At 36.6% G+C, this 23842-nt stretch overlaps 1 protein-coding gene across 1 annotated transcript; it reads right to left on the reverse strand.

Moving 5' to 3' along the window:
- LOC140163801 (ovochymase-2-like) lies at positions 1 to 23842 on the reverse strand. The gene is made up of 14 exons (XM_072187116.1): positions 23776 to 23842; positions 22097 to 22274; positions 20312 to 20604; positions 19879 to 20018; positions 18831 to 19014; positions 18216 to 18332; positions 17804 to 18058; positions 16996 to 17343; positions 15817 to 16254; positions 14946 to 15170; positions 14329 to 14339; positions 6057 to 6161; positions 1598 to 1799; positions 1 to 892 (listed from the first exon to the last, which is right to left on the reverse strand). The coding sequence occupies exons 1-14, from the start codon at positions 23840 to 23842 to the stop codon at positions 885 to 887; spliced, it is 2571 nt and encodes an 856-aa protein (XP_072043217.1). The 3' UTR covers positions 1 to 884.

A 23842-nucleotide genomic window follows, 5' to 3' on the forward strand; every position in this document is an offset into this window, starting at 1 on the left:
GGATTTTGAATAGATTCCACGTACGTTCGATGCTACGTTTGGAAATCGCAATCTCTCTAATGACTGTCGAATGTACCTTTGGTCTTGCATGGCTTAAGACCTAACCTTTTGACATTGTTCGTATGATGTACTCTCATCCTCTTGCAAAATATTATTGAATCTTTGAACAGTTTGTAAATTATTATTAAACTAATATAAAATCGTCCAAATTACGATCACGAAGTACGAGAGATTCATTGTTGAGCTCCGTGTTGAGCTTCACTCGGCATGAAAGTCATAACAAAAGCAACGAAACGGGACGCTATACCATTTATACCTTTGGCGCAAGGGGGCGCTAATTTTGAATAGGCCCTACAGATCGAGGTAGGCGAGGTTCAAATTCCTAGGAAGTAGATATTTGAGAGATGTTAGACAACACTAGGTATACGGACGTGAACACTGTACTGAAACGCAAATGGACAACCCGAGTTCAGGTATCGCGTTCAGATTCGTTCACCTAGCATGTCTTGTCCTCTATTTTGATTTCTTACACTAACTCTTATAACTTAAGCCAATTCAACGGCAATTCAATCAATGCAATTTCATTTAACTGGCATACGTATAAGAAGTGAGGGGTAAGTAATCAATTATGACAAGTCAGGAAGACTTATGATCGTAAAAGTTCGCTGTTTACAAAAATATATACAATATTCCCCAAGATTTAGGTCGCGACATAAGCCGCACCTCGTCTTATTGTTTCATTTATTGCAGATAATTTGAGGCACATAATACTAGTAGTGCGATGATTTGAGTCCCGTGAGACGCCATGTTCCGCTTTAAGTGGTCCCAGCTTCCATGTACATAACAGGGATGCGTACAAACGTCGTGAATTACGGTGCCTCCAACTAGTTATCTGTATTTTGAAGAGAAAACAAAAGTTTTAAAAAGAGCGACTGGGAAACTATATCAATAATAATGAACTATTGTGACCATCCGCCTCGAATGGGCTAAACTATTTTACTGATTTTTACTATCTGCAAACAAGCAGCAGGAACATGACATTAATGTAAGGCTTATTTTATTGGAAAAATTGTCCGTCCAATATCTCAAAACGCCTGGGTTATATATAAATGCGCTTTTATAAATACGCACGTGACCACCTCAGCGCTGCCATAACAGTAAGTCTCGAAGTGACCTTCTGCATAGCGAGTTGTCTTTTTATACAACTGAATGCAAAGGCGGAAAACATGAGACTGCTGTGCAGCAAAATTGTCTATTGTGTTCAACTTTGAGTTCATATTGTAAACGTTTCCGTCGATGATTTTTTTCCGTCGTCAAATACTTTCAAAATGTTGTTTTTGATAACATACTCGTATTACAAATTCGGAATTGCAAAAAGTGTAATAATTTTGCTATTCAATTAATACTTAAATTTGATGCTATTTATCATGTTTATCTACAGAGTTCCTATCCCTTTCTGTATAGTGGTCAATGCATGAGGATTTGGTCTCGCTTGCTGGTCATGATATGTCGTGCCCATGGGTCACGTGCGTATTTATAAAAGCGCATTTATAGACATAACCGAAGTACACTGTTATTTGTTCTTCTTCGTACTTACCCAACTGATTACCCGCTTCAGTTTTATCAATATTCTGCAACTTGTTATACATTTTCGATTCCCTCTTTGTGACGGTGTATAACGAAACTGCCAAGACCGCTGAGAGCAGTACAAATAGTACACATATTGCCGCCATGCCGAATTTGAAGGCAGATAGATCATTGATGAGTCCATTAACATAGTCTTCGTCGTATTCAACCATCTGAAATCAAGGGTACAGTATGACGTAGTGGTTAGTGTACTCGAATCTGGTGTATGAGGTCTCGGGTTCAATCAAAATTTTATATGTGCCACGCAGACTTTTGGATACTGACTTTCTCTATGCCTACGTTTTGCTGTTTTTGCAACCCATCAGTACACCAATTTTGTACAAAAAGCAAAGCACCCATTTTATAATATATAATCCCCAAACTTGCCCGAATCGGGTGTTTTTAAGGGCGCTTTCGCCCAAATTGCTCTTTGTTGAAACTCACCCATGGATATATATATATATATATATGTGACTGTACACTACGAATGAGCCGTAAATTCCTCCCCCGGTCAATTTAGTTTTATTTCATGTTTAGAAAATATATACCATAAGCTTTAAAATGGTATACCATTTGACTTCAAACGATATCCGGAAGCGGGGTTATGGTTTGTTGAACTTTGCTCAATAATTGGTGGTCATTTCAAATCATCCCCAAGTCAACGAGATCCTGTCTTGTTAATTGTTAGTTATATATACCTAGACAAAATACAATGCTTTGTAATCCACCACTTGAACAGGATTTAGGCAAAGCAAGCAAAGACCAGAGCTATTTGAAAATTCTTTAGAAATAGGTAGAAGCTTATTATCCTCTTCAGCAAAATGATTATTGATTGGTTAAAATGATGTTTGACTAGCGCTTTTAAAATCAGATACTTGTCGCACCAACTTGAGGTACCTATGAATACGACCTTCATGCACATTTTACACTATAACTCGCTAAAACTCGCTAAAAAGGTACCCTAAAACTGTACACATTCAATCCCTAATTGCTGGCGTATTGACTTGGGCAATAAAAATGTATGAATTTGGTTGGCAACATCTGTAATTAAAATAATACTTCCACTCTATCCATGATTTTTAGAATTGGGAAAAGATCCACGAGAATGCTCCGTCCTACGGATATGTTAAGGCATACAGAGAACCACACACTATTGCAAAGACCTAACTATTGAGATAGTTTGTATGTTTGAAGGTCATGAAGGTGAAATTTAACGGTAGTGCATGTTGTTTTCGTTGCGTGCAGAAATTTCAATTATCACGGACTTCAAAGACTACCCTATTGCATATAAGAGTGCCCGTATGGAAAGCATTAATATATTTACAACAGTTCTTTAATACTTACCTATAACAATGTATCTCTATAAAAACAAAAAGAAACTTTGTATTTTGTTCTGTCCCTCCCAGATTTACTTCTTGGCGCCTCAAGGTCAACACGCTCAAAAGCATTCGAAAGTCGGCTGTGCAATCCTAATAAACATCTCAAGAAAAACTAGTTCCTCCTTAAATAATGACCATTATTCAAAAATGGGCTATTGTATTACAAATCTGTAAAATGTTGGAAGCGGAATATATTTCTCCGCATTTTGACACCTCATTTGACACGATAGCCCAGAAAACAATAAAACATTTAATTTAATGTAGTGAGGTCTAGATTTGAAAGATGTACTTACAACAACACAAAACACTCAGATTACATCACACAGATTTCCTTCCATTTTACTGAATACAAATCAATAGAATTTACTGCAACCTTCAAATCTTGGGTTACATTGATTTAAAGCAATAATGTTTGATTTGCATAAAGAATAGATACCTATCTAAATGTTTGTTTTCACTGATCACATTATCCCCTTTTAATTTCGAGCCAAACAAAATGAGGTATAACGAAGTAAATTGCGATTTCATTCCAACGCCTTGCGTGCACTACGCTCGCCGATCGTAACATGTAATACTGCACGGAGCATCGCGCTCGACGTGTGTACACATAAGCTGACATCCACGGGAGATGTTAGCAAGCACTCAATCAAAGAACTCTGAATAAAACCGGGTCGACCAGGTTTTAATATAAAAAGTTTAATTTTACTGTTATTAAAGCACTTCAGGCTTAGTCTTTTACGTGGTATTTTAGTACACCACTGGGCATTATAATTATGAAAAAAGTAGAAATCCGAGTAAAATTGAGCTGAGGGCGTCGCTGTGACAAATCACACATTATGGCCAGTACGCTGCGGCATCAATATTTTAGACAATTGCTCCAAATGAGTTGTCAAAATGCGCAGAAATCAAATTCTGCTTCCCAAATTTGACGCATTTACATAACATTTTGTTATGTTTGTAATACAATCCCCCGTTTGTTAATAATGGCCATTGTTTAATGGGTGTTAGTTACTTTTTGAGATGTTTATAATGAGTCAGAATTAAAGATAATATACTTATAGTTCGCGCCAAGTCCACTCCCATGTCAATCATACTTCAGACGGTTTGTCGTGATGATTGCAATTTCTGCACGCAGCGAAAACAGCATGCACTACCGAATAGTTTTTCACCTTCATGACCTTCAAACATACAACCCATTTCAATAATTAGGTCTTTTCTGAAGGCACCATGATATCAACTATGTCTAGTAAAGTTGCTTTTTGAATATTCACCAACAGGCAAAGTATCCTTGTTTTGTATGCTGTATTTTTTTCAAAAAATTTGGGGAAATTTCTGATAATCTCTCACCGAATGACCCTGTTTTTGTTTTTGTTTTTTTGGGCATACTAATGTAGAAGCAGGAATACTCACAAAATTTCCTTTGCCTATACAAGATGTTGATATATTGAGACGTAGGTGTGGATATCGTTCATTAAGAGTTTTGATCTAACCAACAACATGTAGGGAAGAAACTACATGCAAAAAGTAACATAATTTAACCGCACATCCCCGACACTTCTTAAGTCGGGGGGGGGCACTACCCAGAATGCATCAAGCATATAAACGAATGTAATATTGTTTTGAAACTATGAATTACATTTGAGCTATTTCCACCATATCCAATGTGATAAACAAGCTTTTTTTTCAATTAAGATTATATTCTGTATGAGTATGCATAACCTTAGCGTACATTTTAGTGCCAAAACGTATAACAAACGTGGAAGATATTTCACAATGCTGTTGGAGAACTGGTATTACATTTTGGAGTAAAATCGAGCCATCATTGCGATATAACTGAAGCAGTTTTAAAATATTTCTTTAAGGGATCGGATAGCAACGTTTGCACAGTATTTTTGTGGTACATGAAAGCACATCGGACACACCAAATTGCATTCTGGATACACTGAATGTCCTTCCGGTATCAAATAAGTTTGAGTTTTTGAAATTTGCGCTATAATACAAATTACAAGCTACATACACTTTAATAACATATCATTAGATTTACAAAGTTTACTTCGAGGACTGTTAAATATCAAAAATATCAATTTTTAATAATTTATCATAAAATTTGCATTATATCGCGAATTTAAAGCAAATCAAGAATGTTTGATATCGGAAAGACATTCCTCGTATTCAGAATGACATTTGGTGTGTCTGATGTGCTCTCAGTCCCGCAAAAATATAGTGTGAACGTTGCTATCTGATTTCTTAATTCAATACAAAAAATATGGTACTTTTTGCCTGTATATAATTTGTTTCCTAAATGTTGTTGGCTAGATCAAAACTCTACTGTAATAGATATGAATAATTTGATGAAAGATATCCACATCTAAATCTCAATACTAGTATATCAACATCTCAGTAGTATAGAATTCCAGCTAATTCCGTGTGTATTCCTGCTTCTACATTAATGCCAGAAAACACAAAACTCTTTTAAAACATTTATAACATTTCATTGTCAGGTTACTAGCATATAATTGTCATGAAATTTTTTAAAAACCTTTTGCATGAAAAAAACACTGGAAAACACAATTATGTAGCCTGTCGAAACTCTAAAACCATGAAAACTACAGGGCATGACATACCGACCGGCCCTCCTACATACTATATACATACTACATTATAATTTATAAAGTTATCAAATCTGTCTTCACCATCCATACCTTGAACTGTTATTAGTTGAACTTAAATGAGGAGACAATGTGGTAGATTTCTTCACTCTTTGCAATAGAAATAATCCTCTTGTTATATCCAAAGATGTAGAAATTCTTGCAAAATTCCTTGATCAATCCTCTAGTATTTCAATAAGAATATTTCCGTTTCACCTTTTAACTTATGAGTTGCAGACGATCACACGGAGCGAGAGGATTGTATTTCGTGTGCTGTATCATAACCTTTGCCACGCTGAAACGGTCTCCTCTATTTTGCTACGTCACATACAAAATACAAGAAGATCTAAGAACTTTATTTACTTATCTACTGATTGTAATAAGAGGGTCTACACGTACTTACATGTATTGTGGCTGCCTCGTGATACTGTGATTCTTGACCATACCATCTGCCAGCTTGAGTCAGGCGGCATAGGACACGCAACACGTGACGTTCGAGGCTGGCGAAAATACAAGGCTGACAGCCCCATTCAAATTATACGGTTAGCAGTTATAAATTGAAAAACGACACACTTTCAGTTTGTTTGTTTACCCAGGTTGGTCCGTGAGGAACACATGCTAATCCACGGAAAACCATGGACCGTTCCAAGCTCATACAAATGCACAAGCCTGGTACATTGTCGTACCCCAACGGTTTTAGAGTAAGATAATTTAGCTTTGACACCACATAACAAATTTAGAATTGTTTGTGAAGATTTCATGATTATGTGTTTAATCCACTGGCGACCTCAAAAATTACTATATCGTATCCACCATCATCTGGCTTGAGTTTGCTAAAGGCCCGGTCACACTATGACGAATAGGGGTGAACGGCAAGCGACGTTAAGCTGCGAATTGCACTTTTGAATTTACCATCACTCATCGTGTGTTGCCGTTAGTTGTCGCTGACGAATCCGTTAGCGACCGCAGACGGCCGAAATTATTCGTCGCGTTCGTCGGCAAATTTTCAACATGTTGAAAATTTTGTGACGGCAAAAGTAGTAGTTGTGATTCCGTTCAGATTTCGTTGGAGACCGCAACCCTCATTTCTTTGACGTTTCCATGCCGTACGTAGCCGTCTTTAGTCGTTTTGAGGTCGTCACAATTTCGTTGGTAGTCGTTGTCAACGACAATTGACGAAAAAACAACGGCAAGTAACGTCACATCTCGAACACTGACGACACATTGTAACGATCTTGGTGCGACAGTGACTTACGAATTTTGGCCGGAGGGTGACGGATGTTGACTTTTGATGGCCGGTCGATTGCGAGTACCTGCGGCATTGAAACGGTGGTCTGCGACGGGTTACGATTTTTAAACGATGGTCCACGATTTTAACATGTTAACCTTTTTGTGCGATTTTTGACATTTTTTGACGTTATTGATTTCAATAGACTGTCCGGCACGGTGCAATTTTGAAGTTCATATAAAAAGAAATATCAATAATAATCAAAAATATTAATATTTCTGATTATTATTGATATTGATGTTAATATTTTTGATTATTATTGATACTGATATTAACATTTTTGATTATTATTAATATTGATGATAATATTTTTGATCATTATTCATAATTATATTGATGTTAATATTTTTGATTATTATTGATATTGATATAATAGTTTGGATTATTATTGATATTGATTTTAATATTTTGATTATTATTGATATTTATATTATTTTTTTAAATTATTATTGATATTTTAATTGTTATCATTATTGATACTCTTATTAATATCTTTGATTATAATAATTGATATTGATGTTAATATTTTTGATTATTATTGACATTGATATTACTATTTTTGATTATTATTGATATTTATATATTTTTTAATTATTATTATTGATATGTGTAATATTTTTTATTATTATTGATATTGATGTTAATATTTTTGATTATCATTGATAAAGATATTAATAATTTGGATTATTATTGATATTGATTTTAATATTTTTGATTATTGTTGATATTGATGTTAATATTTTTGATTATCATTGATGTTGTGAGGAGTGGAAACGCCAAAGTGGACTATACGACCCGCACACACACAGTCTTTGATGTCGGCCGCTGAGTCACGTCATCATCGCCGCAATCCACCGTCAGCTACCGTTCCTTGCCGCAAGCAAATCCGCTGCCAGCCGTCCGACCTCGTTGCTTGTTGTCGGGCTCCGTCGAGACATCGTCACTCGCCGCCCAGACAACGTCCGGGTTTGGGCCCAAGTCTCCGTTTCCTGCCGCAGCCTTTCGTCCCTTGCCGTCGTGTTGTCGCTGAAGGTCGTCCCCACTCGTTAGCGAATGTTGTTTTTCATCTTTTTGCCGTCGCTTTGCCGTTAACATTTTGTGATTTTCACGTTCGTCACCTTTCGTTGCTTATCGTCCGTCATAGTGTGACCGGGCCTTAAGGAATGCACTCTCTTAAATTAGCCGGTTGAAATGTTTCAATCTTTTAACGATTGATGATAGGAATCAATCTAAATAGATTGAAATGTTTTTTGTTTTCATTTTAACTCTCTTTGTAGACTGATTTCATTATCTAATCAAGTGTTACTCCTAATGTACTGCCAAATGACATGCGTTGCATAATGTTTGGAATGAGATTTCAAACTGTTTTAGAGTGAACATTTTCAATTTCTTTTTCAACTGGAAAGGACTTGTCCCTAATTTGGGACAGCAAAAGATTGAAAAAATAATGAAAATAAATCCTTTCCACTGAAAATTCAATCCAAAAAGATTTCCCCTAACTTTAATCGCTAAAAGATTGTAAAAGATTGAGAATCACTACTTTTGATTGAAAAAAAAATTCAAATCACCCGACTGAATATACAGTCGAAAACGATTTGTCCCTAATTCGGGACGGCGAGATTGAAATTTCAATCTTTTTGGGGGGCATGGCAGTTTGGGTCAGGTGAAAAAAAATTGTTGCCTTTGGCAGCAAATTTTGTTTTCGTCGCGGCGATCCCCCCCCCCCACAATTTTAATGTATACCTATAATACCCTTATACAAAGGTGGGGGATTTTTTTTCCATCTCACTAGTGGGCAAAGTTTGTTTTTCAAAAAACTCCCATGGCACCCCATGGAAATCTAATGGTGCGCCCCTAAAACAATTCCCAGAAATCGGCCCGACCATAATCTGATTGATGGACACGTGATGTCCCTATAGTTTGACCAGTTCGTAATCGGCGGGGCCTTATAACATCGCGGATTAATATCAATATAATTATTTTATTTTGAGAATTATCTTGTGACATCAATTAATAACCTTTTGACGTTTCCAAAATTTAAAACTCCTGCAAGCAAAACAACAATAACAACATATTGAAAAAAGAAGGCAATTATTGACCTGTCCCTATAAAAACACAACTTGCGGTGGCAAATTTTGGCCACATTTATAATAATTTGTTTGCTTAAGGGATCTGGAATGAGCGTTTTGAACGTTTCGTCAGTATTTTTTGTGGGACATGAGAGAACATAAGACATATCGAAATGCATTCTGAATACGAAGAATGTCTTTCTGATATCAAATAATTTTCATTTTTTTAAATTCACGATATAATACAAATTTTATGACAAATTATTAAAATATATTTTTTCACATTTTTGATATATACCAGTCCTCGAAGTAAATTTTATAAATCTAATGATATATTCTTAAAGTGTATGTAGCTGGGAGGAAAAGCCGACGATCAATTGAAAATTTTGACCTTTCATATTGAAGATATGGATTTTTTCTCAAAAAGACCCAATTTTTTTTGGTGTTTTGGTTAAACTGTTAAATATCAATTTTTAATCATTTGCCATAAAATGTGTATTACATTGCGAATTTAAAAAAATCAAAATTATTTAATATCAGAAGGACATTCTTTGTATTCAGAATGCAATTCGATATGTCTGATGTGCTCTAATGTCCCACAATAAATACTGTCCAAACGTTCATACCCCATCCCTTAATTAACCGATTTTTTTATATTTTTGTATTTTAAATATGTGAATTATGAAAATGAACTTCTCTTGTATCTGCTATCTTATCTTGTTTTACACTGCAAATTCCTAGCTGTAAACCCCTTTAAACACGGTTGGCGTTTAGTCAAATTGTTATTATCATCTATATGTACCTTTTCAGAAAATAAATTTCATATTTTGAAACCTTCTTCTACACATCACAAATCCAAAATAAGATCAACACCATGCCTTTGGCTTACAAGTTATCACACACAGTGAATTTATATCTAAACGGATCCTATATATCTTGTATCCGCAATCTCCTAGGTTTAGCAGCACATGGATCATTGAAGGCAGCTATTGCATGTAGTGTTTATTTTGATGCGGTTTTAATATGATATATCTATTTGATTATTTACGGATGACCAGCAAGCACATGTGATGTTCTCACGGCATTAACATCAGGCTGCTGGATCGTCTTACAATGGCATATACAAATTATGGGTTGTTACCCGTAACACTCACTGTACGTTACATTTTATTCTCAATAGAATTGAGTGATCTTTTCGTACTTACCTTACACTTGTGATTCAAATTTCAAGTCTTTTTATATCCTTCAAGTGCATTATTGTAAAGTACACTAATAAATAAAATATTCTGTTCTACCACAAAGATCAAAAATTTTAATACTGTTTTAATTTTATTTGATAATGTTCGTTTATTTAGTACAACACACACACCCCACACCACAATCCACCCCACCCCACACCCCCAGGCGTTGTCTTTGAAACACAACAATCTTACAAATTATTTCAGTTGCGTAGTCAGGGCTTCCCCGTATGGGTTACTTGCCCATCCAGAGCAAAACAAAAATAAAGAAAAGATGAAGAAACATGGACGAAGAAAAGAGGTATATATATTATTATTATATTCAATCATTCTTTATTAATCACATCATAAAAATACATCAAAATTAACAAAAGAATGTACGAACACCCGTAGGACACGCTGAAAACCTGTGTTGGCAGGACATCAAGCAGGCAGGAGGGCCTTAAAAAGGCAACACAAAACACAATATTAAAATACAACTAGTATAAAATACAAATGCCAACATTGTTTTTTTAAACACATTAAATGAGGACGTGGGGAGAGATGCATAGCTGCAAGCAAGGGGTGAGGTTAGATTTTAAGGTAAGGAGTCGCCACCCAATGGGGCTCATTTCGGGCGTTCCAGATTGTATAAAGCTGCTGACGAGCGCGAGCTTACTAATCTCCCGGACCAATTGCTTAGAGAATTTGGCTCCTGCAAATTGGAAGGTATCACGCAATCTCCCCACGTTCTCATTTGTAACCAGATCTCTGGACCCAATTTCAAAACAGTTCAGGTAACATTTGAGCCTTTTTTAGGATGATATCAGCTTGTAAATTTTGGAACTTGGAAAATTTTCGCTCATTGCGTCATTTTCAGACTTTATCCTTTGACATGTTTGATGCTAGCGTTTGTCACCGGTTATCAAACAGAAGTCATCTCAAATGGCAGGATGATATATTTATCTCCTTCCATGTTATAACCATGCAGACCTTCTTCTTGGTTTTTCAGACACTAAATAATCGGATTAAATACAAGAAACAAGATAATAGGACCCAGTTAGTAGGAAAAGGACACACAAGAAAGAAAGAGGAATTAGAGGAAGAAAATTTACAAACAAAGTGCAAGATTATGTAAATTTCAACAAAGTAGACTTTTACGCCTCGACGCACTGTACGCTAAACCTACATTGTAAATCCCTCATTTGGAGTATTTAGAACAGATATAGATACAGAATATAAGAATAGTTATAGTTTAGGATGCGTTTAGATTCTAAGTGTGAGTTTTGTAAACCAAAGGGACGCCGTTGGTTTTATTTTGGATTTGTGATGTGTAGGAAAATAGGTTTCAAAATATGAAATTTATTTTCTGAAAAGGAACATGTACATGATAATAAAAATTTGGCTAAACGCCTAACGTGTTTAAAGGGGTTACAGCTAGGAATTTGCAGTGTAAAACAAGATAAGATACTAGTATCAGATACAAGAGAAGTTTATTTCCATAATCAACATGATAAAAATACAAAAATATAAGTAAACGGTTAAGCAAACGAATTATATGTGGCCAGAATTTGCCACCGCAAGTTTTGTTTTTAATAACTATTTATTATTTAGGGGCGGGCCAATAATCATGTATGTTTTTCAATACGATGTTGTTATGATGATCGTGCTTGCAAGAGTTTTACTCCTCGACAGTCGACACAATGCAACCTACGCGCTTGATTTTCATTTTCTGTACATTTTAGTCATCGTTACAGGAAACGTTAATTTAATTTATTCTGGCCCTTACTATCTATATAGATATGGACAGACAATAATGATACAATTAAAACAGGGTTAACCTCTTCTCGCCTTATGCAAACTACTGGCGATAATGTCTTGGAGTTTGTTGATATCGTGGTTACAAAGTCCAAATTGTACCAAACACAATGAATTTATTTACAGTACATGTACTGATAGTGATTAATCAAATATTGTGATCTCATCATTATATTTGACGAATTCTAGTTGCAATATTCATGGTTACTTGATATTGTATCGTAAAATTATTAATATTTATTGATTATTATGATTTCATACACGCTTAGATAACGAGAACCAATCAGAGCAATTATTAGTAAAATCCAAACCATGCATTGATTGTGTATACGGGCGCGCACTCCGCGTACTACGCGCAGTGCTTTCGGACTCGTACATTTTTCTTGTGGGTTGATGCATTTATATTTGCTTGTATTTTCAATACTTTTAGTGACAATGTTGTTATAAAAATAGCAAACATCTTGGAATTTTTTCTCGTGTATGAAATAGGTTATTAAATGCGTATCACTTGTTGCTCGAGAAATTGTACAAAATAATGCACTTGTACTAAGATGTTGATGCGTCTAATGCACTCTCCCCTTCGGGGCTCGTGCATTAGACGGATGAACATCTCAGTACGCGTGCATTATTTTGTACAATTTTACTCCCAGCAAGTGATACGCATTTATTATCCTATAAATGAATCGCTCATTTCCTGCATCGAAAGTATACGGGCAAAAAGCTATACTGTGTATCAGGATTAGGCCATAGAACGACATTTGAAAGAAAGGTAACCGAAAAATAAGAAAACCACATCAGTTATATCAGTTTTTATTGCTCACAGTGTTTCAACAGCACCGACAATATGATTAAAATGAATAGTTTACGTTTTATTTTAAGACAAACTACTCAAATTTGAACAGTTGGGTTATTTCTGACAAGAACCTTTTTTTTTTAAATGATAAGGCAAACTTATCAAATTTGATGCGTTTCTTGTCATTTTGATAAGAATATCCGATTCATTTGAAGATAAATGTCCCCATCTAAATAGTTTTACCTGTCAAAATTGACAACTTTCTATTCAAATATGAGTAGATCGTTTTTAGAGTGTATGTCCTATCGATTTCGAGTTATTTTAGAAAATATATTTGATAAAAATTACACATTTTTTTGGATGTACAGGGGTAAACATTTCAAAATGGTGGCAAATTGTTTGGTTAGCTGAAAGGAAACACGAAAAGAATAGTTATGCATATCTTCTGTGTTAACCTACTAAAATAGAGGTCATAGGCAATTGGCTGACCATAAGCCACTGTTAACTGCCATTTCCTCATAACAAATAAAGAGCTCATTTTAGGTGGCAAGGTGGCCTTTTCTTGATTCTCATATGAAGGCAAAGACTTTGCCACCATTTTGCCGGAATCTTTTTGAAAGTTGACATAGTTACCCCACACAACCAAAAATGTATTTTTTTTTACTCAAAACGATGTTTTTGTAGAATAACTCTGTAACGATATGTCGGTCGTAGATAGCATAAACTATACATTTTTCAGTTTTCACCCCTGTATTACCAATTTGCCATCTATAGATCACTATGGGTCAAGTCCAAAATGCCTCCACATCTTAAAATAAACTTTTGACCATGTACTTCATGTGTGGAAACCCCATGCTTCTATCCGAAAGTGTATAATCCCGGTGTATAATTGCACCAAATATGGGAGCTTAGTAGCTTAACTTAGAGTTGTATCACCAAACAAAAATATTCTTTAGAAAACCAAAAACATTGTTTTGTGATGTGGTTTATGTAGTTGATGTAGTGGGACTGTGACTGTCCCACTTCCGTTTACGACATGTGTCTCGAGACTGTTGAACTACATAGGAAATAGAGAGAGAGATAGGGGATTCGCTCCGTAGTGTCCCTATTCATGCTCATATCCGGTGTTAACATTTTCGTAGTGGTTATCTAGAAATAATGAAGAAAACATATTCGAATTAACAATACCACGTGATGCGATTGTGCAATCGCAATCATCCGAGCACACAAATACACCCCGAAAAGGCTGACCAGGCCAGCGCAATACTTATAGGGTATATTGCTAATCCATTGATTATCCTTTTCTGGTGCATTGTGGCATCCCACAATGCACCAGAAAAGGATAATTAATGGATCAGCAATATACCCTATGGCTTGCTATCCCCGCTCTTGTTTTCTTAATCGGGCCGAAGCAAACCCAATCTTCTTTTTTTCTCTTCTTTTCTTCCTTCTTTCTTTTCCCTCTTATCCAAAGGTTGACAGTAATTTACGTTAACACTGCCTTGAACAAAGATTGAATTTTTATATCACAAGTTCAGTTTCACCCACATGTGTATATTTGTATCTGTCATGTCATTGAGGGAACCAGTTATATAACCAATGGCAGTAGGTGACCAGATGTTTTATTAGCGCTGCTGATTCTGAACTGAATTGAAATAATTGCCAATAAAAGGAACGCAAATCATTGATTAAGGACGAATGAATGATCCAAATTAAATATTATTATACCCTACTTGCTCTACGAAAAAGGAATAACTATCAAAACCACAAATCCCTCCACCTCTGCTGATACCCTATTATAGAGCTATCAACATGGTGTGAAAAGTGTGCCAACAGGTTCCATAATAACATTATTACATAACAATGTTCTAATGTTCTATCTTTTGGATTGTCTACTGTAGTTTATCATTGGGGTAGATTTGTCCAGCTGGGAGTGAAATTTACCAGTAATTAGGCCTGGATTTATCACCTTTTTCATAGAGCAAGCAAACTATAATTCAATGCATTATTAGAGTGCTTTGATGCAGTACTAAAAGTATGCGGTATTAAAATTGTGGCTTTGATACATTGCGTTTTATACTCTATGTGGCTTACGCCACGAACTTACCGTGCACATGACTTTGTTGTAAAGCTTCCAGTTTCTTGATAGTTTTATTTTCCCGTGCCGTAACGGTATAGATTGAGATCGCAAGAACACACGTGATTAGTACCAATACGACACATACAGCTGCCATACTAAACTTGAAGGCATCTAGCTGATTATCTTGGTCTTTGACTAATTGTCGTAATTCTATTAGTTCTGGTAGCTCGGAGGGTGTGGGCGTGACAACACCTAATAATTAAACGCAAAAGTTAGTATCTTATTAGCACTAATTGCCGTAATTCTGTTAGTTCAGGTAGCTCGGAGAGTGTGGGCGTGACAACACCTAATAATTAAAAGCAAGAGTTTATTATCTTAGCACTAATTCAATTGCCGTAATAATATTAGTTCTGGTAGCCCAGAGGGTATGGGCGTGGCAACATCTAATAATTGAACACAAGCGTTTATTTTCTTATTAGCACTAATTGTCGTAATTCTATTAGTTCTGGAAGCTCAGAGGGTGTGGGCGTGACAACATCTAATAATTGAACACCCGTGTTCATGGTGTTTATTTTCTTATTAGCATATGTTAAGTGTGGTTATTAGACCAACTGCGGATAACTCCTGAAAAAGAGACATGGCTATATTTTTGATTGCACAAACATAGGTACATTAACAGATATCCCTAAATTTGTAAATAAAGACAATTATATAATATAATTGTCTTTATTTACAATTTTTTTATATAACAATATAAATCTATGTCCTGAAGCTTGCTTTCACCGGGTATTGAACCAAGGACATCTTGCATAAGAGCCAAAGACCTTAACCACTGTGTCACGCATATCATAATAATAATCATGTCACCATATGACAGTATTCTAGACAGTATACATACCATCAGTAAACGAAACAGATGCTTTATATCCTCTCGCTGTAGCACTCGAATCAGTTTTAAATACTACAAGCATGTACATTCCTGTAGACACAAACTGTGGCGGTATGAGGTCACCACAAAATTCTCCCATCAGATCCTCATCATTCTCTTCCATTCCGTTATACACTCTGAACGTGTCCCAATTACTATTACACACGCCTTCCTCATATCCATCGAATTCAATAGAGAAGTCTATGATATCTAGCTGAGCAAACAGTCCTTCTGGTGCTTGTATTAATGTCTTACAGTTGAGGTTATTAATGTAGCCATCAGGGTAGAATGGACTCTGGAATGTCCCTGTTGTTTCGATAAATTGATTGTCGCAATCATAATCTATTGAAGTAAAGGTAAAGTGTGTCAATGAATTTATGATTAACATAATGCCGGTTTCATACTTTCCTGTCGTTTGCCGCTTTGCCGCTCTGAAGATGATTTTGTTTCACTGCGCAGTCGCACCCGAAACGCTAGCGGTGATCAGCGGCAAGCCGATATATCACACCACCGCTTTGCCGCTGGGAGTTGAATTTAAGTCAACTCTGAGTGGTACCGCTCTGAGGTATGAGAACAAAATACGATTTTGGAGCGGTGCTGAGCGACAAGAGTGGCTTTCAGAGGCATACCGCTGCCGCTCAGCGGTGTGCTGCTCCGCTTGCAAACAAGTGCAAGCGGCATGATGAAGCGTCACGCCGCTCAGCGGCAAACGGCAGAAAGTATGAAACCAGCATTAGTCAGTACATGTCATGCCATATGCCATGGCAGTAAAGATACCTTAGCTAGAATCAAGGCCACTGGACTGTAATAAAGCCTTCGAGTCATTTGTGATCTCAGAACAAATGCAAACGTACTAGTTAACCATCTGGTTAGCTAGAAATAAGAGGTATTTGGTCCTCTACAGAACAACATCACAATAAATCGTCGGTCGCAACACATAGTGGCGTACGTGACGGACAAAATATGTACGCCACTATGTGAAATGGAAAATCACTCTACGCCACTATGTGATGCGACCGACAAATTTAAGGTTGTTAGTTCGCATAGAAAATGTCTCCCCTGATTTTAAACAAGTAGTGACAAATTTAAATCGGTGATAATATGTTAAACAAGGTTTTGATTTAAACTACAACTTACATCCATCATAACTTGATAGGAAACCATAGTCCATTGCAGCAGGTGTGTAAAATTCCAATCTTGCCGCAGAGGAGGACACTTTAAAAGTCTCTGGCACATCGTTCAGACAGAATGCTGCAACAGCTGGGGAGTCAATTGAGCTCCCTGATCGGATAATCACCATGTTTGTATTATCTGAATCGGTACACTCAATGGTTGGATCCTGAGATTGGATTTGTTGGAAACTAAATACTATTGAGTTAATATTACTTGAGCTCGGTTTAATTGTCCATGTGAACCAGCCTTCTGTGTCTGTGTTGCCTTGTATCCATTTGGGAGTTGCTATACGTCCACCGGTTGATGTAAGAACTGAACCAGGAGCTGAGAGGAAAATGACAAATGCGGTAATGTGAATATTATTGTTATCGACATTATAAGCTTGATCTGCAGCCAGTGAGAATTACTAAACGAACAATTTTCCGGAATGTTGTTTTCGAATTATAAACATAAAACAAATAAAGGTATATATTTTCCCTTTCCTTTTCTTATTGGAAATAATTGGTCAATACAACCAAATAGCTTACAGCTTACGAAAGTGTGCTATTTGTGCTACTCGTAGTACACTGCCTACAATTGTGAGAAAGAGTATAATTTGTGTAAGTAGCATAAATATTCAAAAATAGGCCCTATATAAGTTCAATAGTTTGGATACCAATCGCATAAATAGCATTACACGATGATAAACTGCAATTTGGGCAAACAGTAAGGACGGGTTTGGTTCATATAGTATACAATGCTCATTTTTGTTACAAAACATTTATAAAGAAAGTGATCTTAATACCTGGAAACTTCTCAATCTTGAAATGCACTGTCGTACCATTACCCGTCGTATTCAAGACTTCATACGTTGCACCAGCCATGTTACAGTCATAGGCGATATCGCTGATTTCAGTGACATCGAATGCTGCGCAGATATCTGCTTGTGCGAGGCATAGCTCAGCACATTTGTCGACATCTTCGACGGTCTTTCTATCGATAATGGATTCTTCAGATAGTTTCTCAAAATAAAATGGGTTGAAGAAAATTGAATTTGGATCTGTGGAATAGATTTGAATTATGAAGGTTAAAAACAATTTGCACTGAAGCTTTTATACGATTATGTTTTAAAGTGTAACAGATAAACTATCAGAATTTCCGAGTGACGCCTAGATTGAATGTTTAGATACCGTATCGCAATTAAATATGCTACGTACCACAATAAAGTTCATCAGTACTGTAGTAACAGCCTCGCCCACCATTACACTTTGATGCAGAGGAGATGCACCAGCCACCTCTACACAAAAATTCATCGTCATCACAGTCACTCGTTTCTAAAAGAGCAAAAACAAGCGAATGGACAGAAGAAGAAGAAGAAGAAGAAGAAGAAGAAGATGATGATGAAAAAGAAGAAGAGGAAGAAGAAGAAGAAGAAGATGATGAAAAGAAGAAGAGGACGAGGAAGAAGAAGAAGAAGAAGAAGAAGAAGAAGAAGAAGAAGAAGGAAGTAAGTAAGAAAAAGATGTTGAAGGTCATGATGGGCCAAAATTCAAAGTTCAAAAAAGAAGAAGAAGAAGAAGAAGAAGAAGAGGAGGATGAAGAAGAAGAAGAAGAAGAAGACGAAAGGAAGAAGAAGGAAGGAAGAAACGGATGAAGCAGATAAGGAAGACAAAATAACACCAGAAAAAGACAAAAATAGTAACGATGATGAAATAAGTAAACAAAAATAAAGACTGACTTGGAGAAAGACTATCGAATGTTTTGTTAGTTAATCGCTATTATCATTTGGTTCTACTTATTTTATACTTGTTTACTTATTCAAGCAAACTCACTTTTATCAGGCTCTCCTCCGTCATAAATAGGAGCTATCCAGTCTTCGAATTCAGTAACCCTTGTATAAACTCCGGGTAATTCAGGTCTAGCACAACCGAAACCCCAGCTCACAACCCCTCCAAGGTACCATCGGTCTCCGTCGGGGTTTTTAATGAGTCCTACTAAGGGACCACCACTATCACCCTACAAAATAAACGATTTTGAATTATTAGGCTTTATATTCTTAAATGGAAAGATCGAGAGCATGACTTAGTAGAATACTCGAGTCGCTTTTGGTGCATGAGGTCCTGGGTGCAATTCACGACGGTGGAAACTTGCTGGGGTATTGACTTGGAAAAATATCAGTCCCGAGTACAGAAAGCCATACCTGTACTAGTTTTTTGCAGTCACTTTCGAAAAGAGCAGGATGATAGTCCGTGACTGTGTCTTAATCCGTACTGGTACTGTTTAGATATTCAAATCGCTTTGAGACTAAACGCGCTTTACAAATCGAAATATGTATCATAGTCTCAAAAGTGTTTGTGAAAAAAGAAGTTCATAAGAATACTGGATTGTAATTTAAGGGATTGTACAAATACAAGCAACTGGTTCTGACAGCAATCTGAGACAAAATGGCACATCCTAATAAAGTTGGAATAAATATGCTGTATTAAAGTGGAGGAAGAAACATAAATAGACCCTGCAAAATGTCTGGGATATCCACCCCAGTTGTGAGCTGAACCTATATCACGCGAATTATGCTATCGAATTCGGAAAATATGGTTATACCCTAGCAGTCAACGTTGGGATAGGAATTGCCAGTACATAACGAGTTACTTGCAATGTTTTATGAAGATATGATATATTAAAATGATATGTTATGGTCAAATTGACATATATAATAATAATATATCAATTATAGTTTGTGGGTGTAGTTAGACAAAATATGTGTTGCAGGAAATGTTTAATTAACTGGTATAAGTATTCTTTTACAGCCATGCACACTGTAAAATTACCCTCCGAAGGACGGGGTTACGTTCACGTGATATACAAAATATAAAACATTACCTGACAAGAATCTTTGCCACCTTCCGGTAATCCTGCACATATCATGTTGTCTGTGATTGGTTCCGGAGCATAATAATCTACACACTGCTGTTGATCTACGACTGGTACTGTGACTTCAAATAAATCTGGATTTTGTGGCCCTGCGGGAAAATACATTCATAAAATGCAAGTGAATTTTAATGGACTTCATCTGATTGCTGATCAAAAACGTTACGGACTTCGTAAGTTGCAACCTACACATCGTAAGTTATGACGTATCATAAAGTAATGAATTTCGTAAGTGATAAGATATGGGTATCTGCTTTGCATGTTTTAATGTTCTGGAAGTAAGCTTGATCAAAGGTTGGTCTCTGTTGCAAACCTAGTATAAATTAATTTGAGTATGGATTATTCCCGAGACTATTATACATGTGTACTAGTTCTTTGAACTAACCTCCTTCAAACGTTGTGCCCCATCCAGTGATCGTGACAGGTGTGTCAGTTTCGAACTCATCTTCCTGTGACATCTGTGGGACGCATACCGTCCTGACGTGATCGGTTATTTCAAACGGCCTTTCCATTTTCATTAATGCAATATCCGCGTCATATGAAGAGTTGGCATTCTCACCATACATAGGATGAACATACACTCCAGAGCATGGAATTTTTTGTGAATTTTCTGATATGTCCGACAGAGAGTTACTACCAAGCATGAACTCGTAGATTGGCGGGTCATTCAGAACATCACTGGAAAGAAAGGCAGACAAAAGGGTAAGCTTGCACTCGTAAGCGCATATGACGATACGCCACTGGTGGGGTATAATAAAATGAGTATTAAATCTGTTCATCAGGCGACTGATCAGGTGCTGAACTTTTGACCAGTGGCACACATGATGTATGACGTCACAGGAGAGTCGCCGGGGTAGTTTCCGATTGCTATGTGGTCCTTGAAAGGTTGTAGCGAAGTCCCCCTCCTCTGCTGAGTGAAGGTTCCTCCCGCCGGACATGTATGGCATCCTTGACCCCTCTTTTAATCCATTTATGTTCTCTATCGAGCACTAGCACATCCTTATCATCAAAATGAATGATTGGCAAATTTGAGGTGCGTGTAAACTGCAGGGTCATTCAAACCTGTAGAACTGGGTCTACGGTGCTGATACATGCGTTTGTGCAAGTGTTGTTTCGTTTCCCATATATATATATATTCGCTGAACAGATAGAGGAGGGGGACTTTCATGGACCTACATGTACGATGCAGCAAACAGGAAACTACCCCGGCGACTCTCCTGTGACGTCATACTATCAAGTGTGTCACAGTAAGCATCTGTTCAGTCAGCCTGATGATGGTCTTGGATGAGACGCGACTCTCGCTATCAAAAATAGTAAGATGAATTAAGATGAAGTCAGATGAACATAATACTCATTATGTTTATCTACCTGGATGATTGAGAATATTCACAAATTTACTGGTGGGCATCTCAAAAGTAGAGCGAGCTCTTACGCACTACTGACAGCTGATGAACAAATACGTAACCAATAGCACGAAAACAATGATTGGGCTTTGTGTCCGGGCTTTGTGTTTGACTTATCTTTTGTGGAGAAATTCTGTCTGAACGTCCGGTATCTTGATTTTGAAAATAAATGACATGACAATAGAATACTGAAAGTCATAATGAAAACACTAATCATAGTGAAATAAGGATGTATTTAAATGAGCTTTTTACAGCGATGACAGGTGTTTCAAAATGACATTCTACTTTAAGCGCTGTGTTCGCATTAGGTCGCTTAATAAATGTTTGTATAGGTAGGAAGGGGTTCTTTCTGGTTGAAGGTATTTTGTCCCTAGAAGCGCCCAATTAGTTCACATTTGGGTGCTTTTTGTGAAAAAATGGTACAATGATATGTGGCAAAAATAGCAAATGGTTGGTACAGAGAAAACACAGATCCTGTGAAGAGGATATGTGGAGAAAGTCAACATTCGACAGCCTACGTGGTATATTTCCGAAGCCCCCCCCCCCCCGCCCGGGTAAACACCGAGACCCACTGTGAATTTATTAGACCCACCCCAAAGGGCATGTACACCATGGTAGCGTTTACAGCCAACTCTTTGCTGGCTGGTGGTTTAACTTCCAAAAAATACATTAAAAATAACGCATAGGCTTTTTATTGGCCATTTTATTTATCATTTGCCCTATTGCTGGTCAACCGTGTTTTTTATTTATTTTTCTATTGTACTTACATACAGTGGGCAGCTGTTATTATCCAGTCGGGTGCCACCAACGATGCACCACAGATTCGCCTTCCGTCAACATACACGGCGGCCTGCCACGGGTATTCGCCCTCTTGTGCCGGCTGACCTCCGACGATTTGAGTTTCTGGTAACAAATCTACGGTTTGTAACCCACATTTAGGATCATCTGCAAAATAAAGAGCAGGTGAACGCATTAAAGGAGTATTTCGTGATCCTAGCATCCTCTATTTATGTCATTTTTCATTAGATATCCACGAAAAAACCTAATCCCAAATTTTCAGTTGATTCCGATTTTGCGTTCGCAAGTTATGCATGATTATGTGTATTACACTGCTCCATAGACAATGCGTTGTAATTTTGTTCTGGTGCACCAGAACGAAATTCAAATTTCACGATATCTTTGCTAAAGGAATTAATCTGCAAGAAATATTTTGTACATAAACATTATGTAGCCAGAGGTTTCCAGTAATATAAAAATCTCAGCTTTTTTTGAGAAAAGTGGGGGGATGAGGCTGTGGATCACGAAATGCCCTTTTAATAATTAATGGCATTGTAGAAATGATCAGTTATCGCGAGTCATGGCGCTATATACTTTTTCTGTTGAGATCTACATGCACAAAACAGATTTAGTTTAAAAGAATATGGTAATAAACAAAATATTCAGGCGATTTCAAAAACATATTTGATCCAACTTTATTCATTTCCATAATAATTTTCACCGAAAATCAAGATTTGCATGTATATTAACATGTATATTAACAGTTAATTTAACCTGTATTTCAACAATAGACTAGTCATTTCAAATGAAATAATGGGTACATGTGGACAAAATTGTAACACCAATGTTTTTGCTTGCTAGTGTCTCTAAGCACCATCCTGAACATAATTAAAAAAGAAAATGCAATAATGCAAATTTGCAAGAAAAAACACAAATGGCTGGTAATGTACTGCTCAAATTTCAAAATTGGGCGAATATGGATAGAAGTTATTGCATTCCTCTCATTATTAGGATTCGGAAAAATTAAGAAAGAACAAAATAATAATAATAATAATAATAATAATAATAATAATAATAATAATAATAATAATAATAATAATAATAATAATAATAATAAACCTATCTCTGATGTACTTTAGTTATTTGCATAAAGATTATATGATGACATTGGCCTCAAATTGATCCGCCTGAAATAAATAAATAAATAAATAAATAAATAAAATAAAAACATTGTGGCCGAAGAATAGAACAGTGCTAAAGATTCAAAGCCCATTGAATTATGTTAACATTAACCTTTTTTGTGATATTACCCAGATAACAAAACACCTAATGTTAATCTATTCTTTGATTATAATGTTCCTCCAAACGGAACAATTTGGGACCACTGTTCAAAATCGGAGCATTTTTGTATGCGTTTGTAGCGTACCATAGACCACTGTGCCAATGTCGAAGTACCCCCGGGAACTACCGAATCTGCAAGTCTTGCGGGTGATGAGTACGCATCACCTGCCAGAAAGATGGTACAGACCACTAAAAATCCACTTTAAACTCCCAGGTTTCTGATATTGGTATAAAAATCCCAACGTTTTTAGTGCGAGTGGGCGGGATGGGGGATGAGGCTGCAGATCACGAAGTGTCCCATAAAGGTTTCATACTATTGCCTACTCACCCTGCCAAGCAGCTGCCAATGTGATGATTATTGCCAATAGAAACACTGTCAGCTTCATGATTGCCAT

This window comes from Amphiura filiformis, chromosome 11 (genome assembly GCF_039555335.1).
Source record: "Amphiura filiformis chromosome 11, Afil_fr2py, whole genome shotgun sequence".
Taxonomy (NCBI): Eukaryota; Metazoa; Echinodermata; class Ophiuroidea; order Amphilepidida; family Amphiuridae; genus Amphiura; species Amphiura filiformis.

What these genes read in the sequence shown, in the direction of transcription:
- LOC140163801 (XM_072187116.1), bottom strand. Translation starts at nt 23,842, where the DNA reads ATGGCAATCATGAAGCTGACAGTGTTTCTATTGGCAATAATCATCACA. An exon ending in ATTGGCAGCTGCTTGGCAGG is followed by an intron (nt 22,275 to 23,775) that starts GTGAGTAGGCAA and finishes TTTATTTTGCAG; the next exon opens with ATGATCCTAAATGTGGGTTA. An exon ending in CAAGATTGAGAAGTTTCCAG is followed by an intron (nt 17,344 to 17,803) that starts GTATTAAGATCA and finishes TTTTCCTCTCAG; the next exon opens with CTCCTGGTTCAGTTCTTACA.